Source organism: Oncorhynchus tshawytscha, linkage group LG31, assembly GCF_018296145.1.
Source record: "Oncorhynchus tshawytscha isolate Ot180627B linkage group LG31, Otsh_v2.0, whole genome shotgun sequence".
NCBI lineage: Eukaryota > Metazoa > Chordata > Actinopteri > Salmoniformes > Salmonidae > Oncorhynchus > Oncorhynchus tshawytscha.
This window is the reverse complement of record NC_056459.1, coordinates 7,685,861-7,699,907: the sequence shown is the minus strand read 5'-3', so window position 1 is coordinate 7,699,907 and position 14,047 is coordinate 7,685,861. Positions and strand designations below refer to the sequence as shown.

The window sequence follows — 14,047 nt, the reverse complement described above, 5'->3', positions numbered from 1 at the left end:
AGACAGGAACAATCACCCACAAAATACACAGTGAAACCCAGGCTACCTAAATATGGTTCCCAATCAGAGACAACGAGATCACCTGACTGATTGAGAACCGCCTCAGACAGCCAAGCCTATGCTAGACACACCCCTAATCAGCCACAATCCCAATGCCTACAAAAACCCCAATATGACAACACAATAAACCCATGTCACACCCTGGCCTGAACAAATAATTAAAGAAAACACAAAATACTAAGACCAAGGCGTGACAGCAGACAAAGACGGCACGTTTGCACGGTCACTAACTGCATTCGCATTCTCTCAAGATGCTGAAATAAATAAATCATGTTTTTCCACTCCTATTCCAAAGAAAGAAAGAAAAAAAAAAATCAACATTTGTTGTAAAATTTTACTGCAAGCAATACTATGATATTAGGCTACATGTGAGAGCTATAGGCCTACAGCCAGTGTCCACATTTAAGTTACTACGTTAGGCTAAAACTTCAGTGTCCAAATATGTATTTTTTTTTGTTCAGAGGAGAGGCTTCCGTACCCCCTGTCTCTGGGGGGACCCTTTAATGTGACGAGTCATTATGGATTATCTATAACAAAGGCCACCCAGGAGACGCCGTGGCATACGGTCGCCATGTCAGGGGAATCACTAAATATAGAGTTTAGTTTTGCTTCAATTTGATATCGCTATGGCTGACGCCACAGTAATTACACCTTTGCATGAATCAACTAGTTATAAATAAATGTATGTATAGTCTTGTACATGTATGTACAGGTAACTGCCAAAATAAAGGAAACACGAGCATAGTGTCTTAATGGGGCGTTGGGGCCACCACGAGCCAGCCGCCAGAACAGTTTCAATGCGCTTTAGCATTGATTCTACAAGTGTCTGGAATTCTATTGGAGGGATGTCAAATCACATTTTATTTGTCACATGTGCCGAATACGACCATACGGTGAAATGCTGCTGTGGCACCATTCTTCCACGAGAAATTCCATCTTTTGGTGTTTTGTTGATCGTGGTGGAAAACGCTGTCTCAGGCGCCGCTCCAGAATCTCCCATGTGTTCAACTGGGTTGAGATCTAGTGACACGCACGCACACACACACACACACACACACACACACACACACATGGCCCACAGCATGGTGGTATGTTAACTGCTTAATTAACTCAGGAACCACACCTGCGTGGAAGCACCTGCTTTCAATACACTTTGTAACCCTCATTTACTCAAGCGTTTCCATTCAAGACTCCTATGAGTCACTGGTTGTAATTTCCATTCTGCCTGCGCTCATTTTATAAACCATCTTGTCGGTTAGACTGGCATGTGTAAACAGTCAGTGGAGATTTAGCTAACCACTGAGGATTACGTTGGATATAAGGCGTCTTTTGTTCTTCAGCACAGGTGGTAGTTAGACCAATTACATGAACAAGAGGAGCCGGGGAGGAGGTCATTGGCAAAAAGTGTGTTAAAATATAGATCATAGAGCTACCTCTGCCTTAATGTCAACAGGTTATATCTGCCTTCCAGCTAATGTCTTCTACTTCAAACAAAACAACAAAAAAGATCCTAAACCGATACGTTTCTTCTCTTGACCTCTAGTTGAGGGAAGGCTGCGAAAGACTTCCCTTCTTAGAGCGCCAAACATTACTCATCCCACCTCTCTGTCGACTCGAAACATCTCGATGTTACTCATCGTTGTGTTCCGTTCGATTGAAATGTGGATAACTGTCAGTTTGGGGGAAAAATGGGATGCTTGGCCAATCAGCCTTTTGTTTTGCAGCCTGTGGCTCAAGGCGTCCCGGAGAGCAGTTGTGGTGCGATTGAATGCACAGTTGGCTATAGACAGCATCTGGAGATGGCTGGGTTGAGGGCTAAATGCGAGCGACGGGCTGGTGTTGGGATGGTCTCCAATGGCCCGTGTCGCTCCAGCTGTCACTCAGTACCCCCAGGACTCTCCGCTCACACCTTGTCATCTCCTCCGTTACTCTGGGACTAGAGAGCGAGAGAGAGAAAGAGAGAGAGAGAGAGAGGGGTGGCAATAGACAGGTGGAAAGAGAGAAAGATTGAGGGAAAGGCTGATGGAGGAGAAGGGAGAGGGAGCCCATAGGCCTACACAGTCATTGGGAGAGAGGGTTTCAAAGAGAGACAGACGAGGGCTAAGAGAGACCGAGGGTAAGAGAAAGAGACAGTCTTTCTTGGCTGAAAAGACACCGTTTGCAGCCGTCCTTTGATATAGACTAGGTATTCTCAGAATGGAGGAGATTATAAGGGGAACTCGAAACCTGCCAAAGATGACTAACCAAAGCCCCACCTATCATAAAATAAGAATGTACTGGATCAAACAGAGGGGCTATTATCAACACAATTTACAGTATTTCCTAATACGGTGAATAGGATTGTCTGGTTAGTCAATATAGTATTACAGTGTAGTAATAGTGCTTGTTCTAGTGTAGTAGTAATATTACATGTTGTAGTGTAGTAGTAATATTACATGTTGTAGTGTAGTAGTAATATTACATGTTGTAGTGTAGTAGTAATATTACATGTTGTAGTGTAGTAGTAATATTACATGTTGTAGTGTAGTAGTAATATTACATGTTGTAGTGTAGTAGTAATATTACATGTTGTAGTGTAGTAGTAATATTACATGTTGTAGTGTAGTAGTAATATTACATGTTGTAGTGTAGTAGTACACATTACATGTTGTAGTGTAGTAGTAATATTACTTGTTGTAGTGTAGTAGTAATAGCAGTTGTTGTAGTGTAGTAGTAATATTACATGTTTTAGTGTAGTAGTAATAGCAGTTGTTGTAGTGCAGTAGTAGTAGTAGGATTATTATTAGTAGTAGTCTACTGGATCGGCCATTCCATACAATGTGCAGAGTCCAACAATAGCATTAAGCACTTAATTTGGCCGTATGTTGCGAAAGCTCTGCATGTCCTTTGCTTTACACAGTATGCTACAAAGGGCTATGCCTCAATCGCATTACAGACAAAAATCGAGAAACCAAGATGGAAGAGAAAAGCTAGGGATAAGAGAGGATGACATGAGAGATTTAATAGCCTATAATACAATTTATACCAAGACGGATCTGGAATGTAGAAAAGTCAGGCTGTTGGTCTGTGGATCTCAGCTGGGGCCTGTGTTACTGTACTAGCGATATGCCTGAAATTGCGTCTGTATCCACGCTGCTTTACACCTGTAATCCGGCTTTGGCAACTGGCTTTGTACCTGTCATCTGCAGGCATTTTGGTAGTAATCTATCTCAAATGCGTCTTATCTGCTTTTTCTCCCTGTAACCTGGCTGGAATGGATATAGTCGGGCCCAAAAATATTGGCCCAAAATATCTTTTAAGGACTGTATACAATAAATAATACTAATACTGTGCTATATTCTATATGGTAATTATTTTTTCAAATATTATTTCAGACTCAATTGCTAAGAGAAATTGTTTGAATTTGTTTGACAAGTAATAACATTTTTTCACAAATATAATGGTCAAAATGATTTCAATACCTCACCTTGTGTGGATCACGGCACTGAGCCTTTATCGAAAATGTTTTATGAGATTGGAGAACACATCGGAATGGATCTTAGACCATTCCTCCTTACAGAATCTTTCCAGATCCTTGATATCCTTCGTCTGTGTTTTATGGAGTGCCCTCTTCAATTCAAACCACATATTTTTTTTTTATGGGGTTCAAGTCCAGAGACTGAGATGGCCATTGCAAAATGTTGATTTTGCGGTAAATTATATATTTTTGGGGGGTGTATTTACATGTGTGCTTGAGGTCATTGTCTTTCTAGAAGATCCACTTGTGGATCAACCAGTTTCAACCAGGTGTTAGGCTAAAAATTCCTGGTTCTGGGTAAAAGTCATGATGCCGTTGACCTTAACAAGGGCTCCAGGACCAGTGGAAACAAAATAGCCCCATAACATCAAATATCCACCACCATATTTTCCAATTGGTAGGGGGGTCTTTTCTGCATTTCCATATTTCTTTTGATGCTAAACCGACCGCCAGTGTGCATGGCGAAAGAGCTCTATTTTCATGTCATTCAACAAAAGGAAATGCCTGGCATTGGAACTTGGATTGGAGCCGGTGCAATGGACAGCTTGAATAATCTATTTTTGCAGGATGTTTTTTTTTTAGGGGGAGGGGGTGTAACAGATTCGTACAAATCTACACATTTTGCCATGAGGCAAAGAGACATATGTGCAGTTTTATAGCCAATCTCATACTATTCTACACATTTTGCCATGATGCTGAGAGAAATTATTGCTGTTTTAAAGCAAATTTCCTGCCATGTTGCCATGTGGCAGAGAGAAGAATTAGCAGTTGTGTAGATGATCTCATTCTATTCTACACATGTTTTAATGAGTCTGAGAGAAAATCTTGCTCATTTCCAATCATTTATAAATATTCTTGTCATTATATTCGTTTAAAATAATATAATTTCTCAATTTTTTGAATCATACAATAGCTCAGTATTTTAATGATGTATTCTATACAGTCTTTTTTTACTCGTCTTTATGAAGGTTGTCAATAATTACCAACCCCACAGTAGTAGTTCAATTTGTATGCATATGGATTACAGCAAGAGGGAGGCTGATTCATATAAACTCTATCTGCATTTGATAAATCTTTCTTGTCCATTACAGAACAAAATCCCCAACAATTTGCATCGCCTCTTACCAACCGATTACAGTAGTCTAATAAATGTAGATGGCAAGATGTGCCTCAACATTCTGGTTTTAATGATCTTAGAAATGTAGATGGCAAGATATGCCTCAACATTCTGGTTTGAGTGATCTTTTTGAGCAAAGTATAGAATGATGTTGATAGAAACCAATGAGGGTTGATGATGACGCTTTTGACAAATGTAAAATGTAAGTGTTATTAATTTGGGGATTTAACACTTTATTCTCTTACTTCATCGTGTCGTACTGTAGCATAGAAAAGCTTGTTATAAGGATCACGAATCAACACTGGCCGCAAATAACTCTCCCCCTTCTCTAAAACTCTCTTGCTCCCTCTCTCCCCTCTTTTCACCCATTTCCTCCTCATTCGTGCTCTGTTCCCTCTATGTTAATCTACCGCTTTGTTTTTGATGAATCTCTCTTTCATTACAAATCCCGGCCACCTCTTCCTGCCCGCTCTGTATAACGTTACACGAGGAACCGTATGTCTACATTTCCTGTTTTACAGTAAACATGAAATATTTATATCAGATCGGATCAAACAGACAGTGATGTCCTCTAATAGGCCATTTAAAAAATAACCAAAGCACTGACGGAGAGGGGAGAGAGAGGAAAAGCGATTCAGGGATTTTTCACTCAGTACTCGCTACCCAGCACCTCGACCGTTTTTTTCCCACCACTATCCGCCCAGCGTAATTCCAGGGAAGGTGTGTGTGTCATAATCAAATACTGTGATTAATGGCAGACTTGGAATTTAGCGCCCAGATCTGACCATTTTTGGAAAATTACATTCTGACAGAAAGCAAAAGGAGGACATTATTGCTATGCGAGAGGCAGAAAGCTCTTTAAACTATTTCCTTTACCTCCCATAAATCAAGCCACTCCTGCTTTTTTTCTTTGGATGCGGAGAAGAGAGGAGAGGGTGGTGGTGGGGGGGGGGTGACATTGGGTAGATTTCCATTAAACACTAGCCAGCCTGTAATGAATCTGAATTGACACATGTTGAGAGAATTAATACAGGTAACGAAGCTTGAGGGAAATGTTTTCCTCTTGATCAGCCTCTCAGAGGATATGCAATTTACTGCGGCAGCTCGTTCGAAATTGTACATTTTTTAGTTTTTGTACAGTTGTTACACCGATTGACAAGTCTGAACATTCAGAGGCTGTCTTTACACAAGCAGCCAAATTCCGTAAAAAAATAAATAATAATAATTGGTCTTTGGACCAATACAATCAGCTTGGTAAAATATCTAATGTGAAAAACATCTTATGTTAGTGGTCAAAAGACCAATTAAAAGATCAAAGTTATGCCTGCCTGTGTAAACTCAGCCATACTGGAAGACATGATGATATAAGCCTATAGTATGAAGTAATGGTCATGCTATGCATACTAAGTAGTGAGTAAGTATGTATACTGAGACATATGGTAGGTTACAATTACACCTGGCTGCCTGGCACATCAAACTGAAAACATTCCCTCTATTTATATGTTGAACAGCTTTGTGATGGCATGGCAAAGCTGCAGTTGCTGAATGCAGAAGCTACTGGTATATCGAGTGACTCGGTCGCTATAGGGACAGCCCGGCGTTCCCAGTGTTTGAAGCAATGGAGGTAATTAAAAGAGGAAGTCTGTCCTAAGCGACTCCAGAGGAGTCATTCCCAGCTCCGCTAATTAACTCTCAACGTAAATATTTAATGTAGAACAGCGTTCATAAAGCACAAAATGAAAAGAACAATAATGCTTCTACCTGACCGGAAGCCCACTGCTAGCTATGGGTTCCCTGCTTTCGCGAAAACGGTATCAATCCCACTTCCTTTTACATCAACCAATTCCAAGAACGGTGTCCCCTGTCAAATCGCGAGAGAGATAAGGAGAGGGAGAGTGTTCTCTGTCACATACTGTGGAGCATAACTCCATAGAGCAGAAGAACCTGTCATAGCTCGGGGGCCATTTTGTTTAATTTTAGCAGCACTCTGATTAACTCATATTTGACTTAGCATGGCTCTACTTTTTATAGGAGCAGTGGATGTGGTGAAGGCCCTAGGGGTGTTAGACTGTCATTTGGCTCACTGCTGACAGTGAAAGACTGGCAGAGAGCCTACAGCTGCAGGGGGAGAAGGGATGCTGATATTGCATGGTGTAGGTTAACCTAACATTAGATCAGAATTTATAGGGGGTTATTAATGGTTGAATTTGCAATTGCAAAACAGGTCAGCATTTGAATGCACCCCAAATAGCATTCACATGTTATGACTAGATCAGTTAGTGGTATTTTAATGTTCTATAAGGCTTAGAGTCTACTTACTATGTGCATCCCTTGCAGTTAGCTATCTTTATTCTTTGCCCAAGCCTCTGTTAAATGTACCTTCATTTAATGTGTCTCTGTGTAAGGTATTATCTTGTTGTAGATTGTACTGTATCATTTTTTTTACCAGGCTTAGAATCTGTTTGCTATGCACATCCCTTGTATCCAGCTAGCTCTCTGTGTTCTTTAGCTCGTAGAATTGAGAACGTGTTCTCGGGACCAGTCAAGGTTGTGCAACAGTATATTCCAGCCGTAGGACCTTGTTTTACATGTGTAAGCTTGGTCAAGTTGGACAACAAATTTTGTATTTTTCTCAAACTTGACAAATTTGTATGGCTTTCTGTACTCTCTACGCTCAAATGTTATATTGCAGTTACCCTGCTGCCAATATGTAACATATATCCACCCCGCCTCTCCTTCCCATCTACCTTTCTCCCCCATCTCTCCTTCCCATCTACCTCTCCCCCATCTCTCCTTCCCATCTACCTCTCCCCCATCTCTCCTTCCCATCAACCTTTCTCCCCCCTCTCTCCTTCTGTCTTTGCTGATGCTGTACTCTCACTCGTTACCCACTGGTGTGATGTCTCATGTGCTCATCTGCAGCTCAGCGCAGTCAGGCCACAGATGTCAGCCCTCACCTTCACACTGTAGTAGCAGTGGCTTCTCCTCTGCCTATCCATCCATCCCTCCCTCCCTCCCTCCCTCCCTTTCTCCATGTTTGTGATCGAGTGCTTTGACAAGGATTGGGGGTAGAGAAACGCATCTACCACAGAGTAAACCTGGAATGAACAGCTGAAGCAACAAGGGAAAACCATGCACAGTGCATGTCTTTGGTACATGCATTCATGAACTCTATATTTACAGTACAGCGTACAGTGCAGACGGCTGTACATATACACAGCTGGTACCAATAGTAGAACAACCATTTTTGTCGGAATGTGCAATGCATTAACTAAACAATTTAGTGTCTAGGGTGTTTTCCCTAACCATTTGTATTAGACAATGGACCACAGTTTACATTCAAGAAGACAAGGGAGACATCAAAACCACAATTAATGGAGTCCATGTAAACAATATAGCTAGTTGCCACCGTTCACCGTCCACTACCCATTCCAAATCAATTTGGCCCCCTCTGTCATTTCTGTTTGTGCCGCATGCGATGATGGTAGCCTACAGTGGCATGCTAGCTGTCAGAAGAAAGCGCAGGGGAAGAGTGTGTACCTGTGTTGAACCCATCCTTCTGTTCGGAGGGAGAAATGTGTTGTGTGTCTGGGGCTATTTGAAAGGATTACCATCTCATTATAGCGTTTGAGTCAGCAAGACGGCTCCGTGATGCCGGCAAAGGAAAACAAAACAGTCTTATCCCCCAGGAACATAATGCTAATATCCTATATTTAGGGAAGGTATTAAGTCTCATTACCCAACAGACTAACAGTTGATCCGGATCTTTCCTTTGTGACGTTGCGTATTTGTGGGGGCTGTCTTCCGCACATCAGAGTAGCTTATGGCCACTTAAACGGCCTTTTACTTGAAAGACGAAGCGAAGCTAATGTTGACTCAAGCGTTCGTTGAAATTGTAATTTCAGTTTTTAAACCTCTTCAAACTGGACCAAAAACACTTTCAAAGCAGCGGAAATAATGTGAGGTATATTTGTTATCAGCACCATATTGTTTAACACGGTAAAAAGCTATCAGATAAGATTTAATAAGGATAAGAAAACTCCATGTTGATATTTGCCATTTTATTTGAAGGAAAATAACTATTGTTTGTAATCCCCTCTTGGGCAATCTGAAGTTCAAACAATATGAAAGAAAAAACCCACCGCTGTTTTGGTAAACAGCTGAGGGATGGGGCTGGAGAAATGTAACCACTCTCATAGACAGGGCTATGGGTGCAAGAACTCACCATCGATGAGATCAACATCATAGTTGTCACCATGCTCTGTAAAACAAGCATATATTTTGGGTTCTGATGGGGTCCAACAGTTGAACTAAGCTCATGAGGATTCTAGAAAGTATATTCTTTAAGAATCAATGTGCGCATATGTAAACTCAGGAAAAAAAAATAAACGTCCTCTCACTGTCAACTGTGTTTGTTTTCAGCAAACTTAACATGTGTAAATATTTGTATGGACATAACAAGATTCAACAACTGAGACATAAACTGAACAAGTGCCACAGACATGTGACTAACAGAAATTGAATAATGTGTCCCTGAAAAAAGGGGGGTCAAAATCAAAAGTAAGTCCGTATCTGGTGTGGCCACCAGCTGCATTAAGTACTGCAGTGCATGTCCTCATGGACTGCACCAGATTTGCCAGTTCTTGCTGTAAGATGTTACCCCACTATTCCACCAAGGCACCTGCAAGTTCTCTGACATTTCTGGGGGGAATGGCCCTAGCCCTCACCCTCCGATCCAACTGGTCACGATGGCAACACCCATCCGTAGCACGCGCTCCAGCAGGTGTATCTCACTGATCATCCCTAAAGCCAACACCTCATTTGGCCGCCTTTCGTTCCAGTACTCTGCTGCCTGTGAATGGAACGAATTGCAAAAATCGCTGAAGTTGGAGACTTTTATCTCCCTCACCAACTTCAAACATCAGCTATCTGAGCAGCTAACCGATCGCTGCTGCTGTACATAGTCTATTGGTAAATAGCCCACCCATTTTCACCTACCTCATCCCCATACTGTTTTTATTTATTTACTTGCTCTTTTGCACACCAATATCTCTACCTGTACATGACCATCTGATCATTTATCACTCCAGTGTTAATCTGCAAAATTGTAATTATTCGCCTACCTCCTCATGCCTTTTGCACACATTGTATATAGACTCCCCCCTTTGTTTTCTACTGTGTTATTGACTTGTTAATTGTTTATTCCATGTGTAACTCTGTGTTGTCTGCTCACACTGCTATGCTTTATCTTGGCCAGGTCGCAGTTGCAAATGAGAACTTGTTCTCAACTGGCCTACCTGGTTAAATAAAGGTAAAATAAATAAAAAACAGGTCCCAGATGTGCTCAACGGTATTGAGATCCAGGCTCTTCGCTGACCATGGCAGAACACTGACATTCCTGTCTTGCAGGAAATCACGCACAGAACGAGCAGTATGGCTGGTGGCATTGTCATGCTGGAGGGTCATGTCAGGATGAGGCTGCAGGAAGGGTACCACATGAGAGAGGAGGATGTCTTCCCTGTAACGCACAGCGTTGAGATTGCCTGCGATGACAACAAGCTCAGTCCGATGATGCTGTGACACACCGCCCCAGACCATGATGGACCCTCCAAATCAATCCCCCTCCAGAGTACAGCCCTCGGTGTAACGCTCATTCCTTCAACGATAAACGCGAATCCGACCATCACCCCCAGTGAGACAAAACCACGACTTTTGCCAGTCCTGTCTGGTCCAGCGACGGTGGGTTTGTGCCTATAGGCGACGTTGATGCCGGTAATGTCTGGTGAGGACCTACAAGCCCTCAGTTCAGCCTCTCTCAGCCTATTGCGGACAGTCTGAGTATTGATGGAGGGATTGTGCGTTCCTGGTGTAACTTGGGCAGTTGTTGTTGCCATCCTGTGCCGCAGGTAGTGGTCTGCCACTGCCAGGACGATCAGCTGTCCGTCCTGTCTCCCTGTAACACTGTCTCAGTCGTCTCACAGTACAGACATTGCAATTTATTGCCCTGGCCATATCTGCAGTCCTCATGCCTCCTTGCAGCATGCCTAAGGCACGTTCACGCAGATGAGCAGGGATCCTGGGCATCTTTCTTTTGATGTTTTTCAGAGTCAGTAGAAAGGCCTCTTTAGTGTCCTAAGTTTTCATAACTGTGACCTTAATTGCCTACCGTCTGTAAAGCTGTTAGTGACTTAACGACCGTTCCACAGGTGCATGTTCATTAATTGTTTATGGTTCATTGAACAAGCATGGGAAACAGTGTTTAAACCCTTTACAATGAAGGTCTGTGAAGTTATTTGGATTTTTGCGAATTATCTTTGAAAGACATGGTCCTGAAAAAGGTCTGTTTCTTTTTTTGCTGAGTTCATAATTCATTTAAAAGTAAAAGAATTGATGTAGCATTCACAGATTGCCTCTTTAAGCTAATGCACCCGGAGGTGCAATGTTTTGTAACAGCAGGCTTGCTACATGACACCACTTACAGCCTACTGGAAGCTCCTAATTAATTAGGATCACTATTTTGTTTATTTCTACCAGGCTCCATTTCCCATTTGCTCCTACAGTCTGTACCGTGTCTATTCCTACTAAATTTTCTGTCACTCAGTACAGCTCTCTCATGCTCTCTCTGTCTGTCTCTCTCTGTCTCTCTCTCTCTCTCTCTCTCTCTCTCTCTCTCTCTATAATATCAACTCAATTCTTCTTCTTTATCTATTACCGCTCATCTCGCACTGTCTTGCGCTCCTCAGTCTCTTGCCTTGTCAACCTGTCCTGCTCAACTCTTTCAATTTAAATTACATTTGTCATTGGCAGGAAAGATAAACATTTAGCAGGGGTAACAAATCAGACAGTTGACAAAATAACTGACTGTCCAGAGTACAGATGAAGTTATGGGATGTGAAGGAACTATATTCGATTTGTTTTACCCCATGGCTACTTCCTGTGTTCAGTTATACCGGCCCTCCCTAAATCTCACTGCTGTAGCTTTAATCTACTTTGAAGATTTTGTCATGCCTCCTCAGCCAATTACATTATTTTCAATACCTAAAGCTCTCTCTCTGTTCATTTTTTCTCTCTCTCTCTCTCTCTCTCTCTCTCTCTCTCTCTCTCTCTCTATCGCTCTCTCATTGCTTCCACTATTTAATCGCTTTGTGCTCTAGAAGTTTTCCTTGAGTGACTAATTCTGGTAGCCATGTGAGTTTCTATGTGACTGTGAACTATGTGAATGTGTGCTGCCTCCTTACCTCTGAAATACATGAAGTCCTAAGGAGAATCTCAATTGCATACTCCTAGCATACTCTCTCCTCACCTCCTTAAAACCCATTAGAGGAGAAGGTCAGAGGGGAAGGACCTCTGGCTTTCTCATCCAATGGGTTTAAGAAGGAGGCGAGGACGCGAGGAGTATGGAATTAAGATTCTCCCCTAGTCAGGCGGGTATTATGTAATTGAGCTGTTTATTATGTCATGTAGTTGTATATTATCTGTGTTGTAATGAGTCCTCCTGTCCAGCAGGTGGTGGACCAGGCAGCCAGAAGACCATTCTCCATGAGGAGCAGTGGAAGATGCCGGCTCTGCCAGCGCTGCTGCTGTCGATTTACTTCCTCTTCCTGTTGCTGACCATGGCCCCGCTCTCTTTCACCCAGGCTCCCGCCCTCTCCTCCGTCAGAATGGGTGGGTTTCCACTAGTTACCACAACCACAGAGTCAAAATGGTCTATATCGTAAAAATTCATGGTTAGGCATACGGTTAGCAGTGTGGTTAAGGTTAGGGTTAGGTTTAAAATCACATTTTAAGAAGATAAATTGTTAAAAATGAGCATGGTTTATTATTTTGTGGCTGTGGTAACTAGTGATGGCTGAATGGGGATCCCACTGTCATGGCTGACAAGAACAAACACTCCTCAGTGGCTTTACCCACTTTAAAAAAAAATCATATTTCTTGCCGATTTGATGAATGGGGTTTTAGTTCACCATATGTACCATGAGAGTACACAAAACAATACAGCACAGTAAGCTGCAGTACAGTACATTTTACACTACAATAGTCTATAAATGTCTCCATGGATACTGCAGGCTAATTGAAGATCAGGAAGTAAAGGCTTGGATCAGATAAAGGCATCATTCCTCTGTAATTGTAATGTAAACAAGAGTCGTGAGTCGTTACCATAAAGATGACACGATAATTGGCTGTGTCAGTGGGTTCCTCAACTAATTGGTTAAACCATTTGCATATGTACATTTTGCTGACTTCACCGATGTGATCATCATTCAGTGATCATCCTAAATGTCAGGTGACCGGTCTTCTAATTTTCCCCCTGAATAACCTTTCCTTGAAAATGTCTCTAGTCTGTGTGGTTCTCTGTGACGCACCCCCGGTGTCCATTTTGCAGATGGGTTGAATGTTAGTCAAAAGGTTAGCCTTATTGGAACATAGATCAGATAAACTTGTTTTGAAAGGAATGACAAAACACTACAGTGGATTTGAATCCATCCGCCCCCGGGTCTGTTTTCTTCATGCTCCTTTATCTTCTCGTCTATCCTTCTATCGTTCTATTTATCCCCCCCAGCGGCTATTTTGGACGACCAGTCGGTGTGTGGTCGAGGGGAGCGGCTGGCGCTGGCTCTGGCCAGGGAGAATATCAACAGTGTGTTTGAGGGCCCGTCCAGAGCCCGGGTGGAGGTGGACATCTTCGAGCTGCAGAAGGACTCCCAGTACGAGACCACCGATACCAGTAAGTAGGATTAGTACGAACCAGTATTGTCAAATAGAGCTGGATAGACATTTTATTCACACAAATGTGACCGACAGGTTTCAAACCCAGGTCCAGTAATGTGTTAGCAAGAATGTGTTAGCCCGCTAAGCTAATGTGAATGCTACACTTATTGACAAATCCCACTGGGCACACACTGGTTGAATCAACGTGGTTTCCAAGTCATGTCAACGAAATTACGTTGAACCAACGTGGAATAGAAGTTGAATAGACTTCTGTGCCCAATGGGATATTCCTGGATAGACACTCATACAAATTTGATGGCCTGGGTTTGACACAAGACTGTTTCAGCCCTCTGAGCTAAAGACTAGGCATTATCTCAGAGGAACTAACACACTCATCAAACGGGTTACACCCACATACACCTACACAGTGCAGTGCACCACTGACAGAAGTTATTGTCTCGGAAAAGGACGACTCCATCGAGCTAAGAGTGTATGCGAGATCATTCTTTTTCATAAGGGATAACTTTTTGTACTCTCACCATCACAAAGGGAGGCAATATGCTTTTACTGCAGTGGGCTAAATCAGGGTCACACAGAGTGTTTCTTGGTAGTCTTAATTAGACAAATTGACATTGAAACAAAAG

At 42.3% G+C, this 14,047-nt stretch overlaps 1 protein-coding gene across 4 annotated transcripts in view; it reads left to right on the top strand.

The window, feature by feature from the left end:
• Window positions 1-14,047, top strand: part of LOC112229831 (glutamate receptor ionotropic, kainate 5-like) — a 79,653-nt gene that overhangs the window by 32,962 nt on the left and 32,644 nt on the right. For all 4 annotated transcript variants that reach the window (XM_024395909.2, XM_042310312.1, XM_042310310.1 and 1 more), the window contains 2 exons: window positions 12,201-12,359; window positions 13,255-13,419. In XM_024395909.2, coding sequence (XP_024251677.2) covers window positions 12,251-12,359; window positions 13,255-13,419 — 274 coding nt within the window. In that variant the 5' untranslated portion in view covers window positions 12,201-12,250. The remainder of the gene's footprint in view (window positions 1-12,200; window positions 12,360-13,254; window positions 13,420-14,047) is intronic.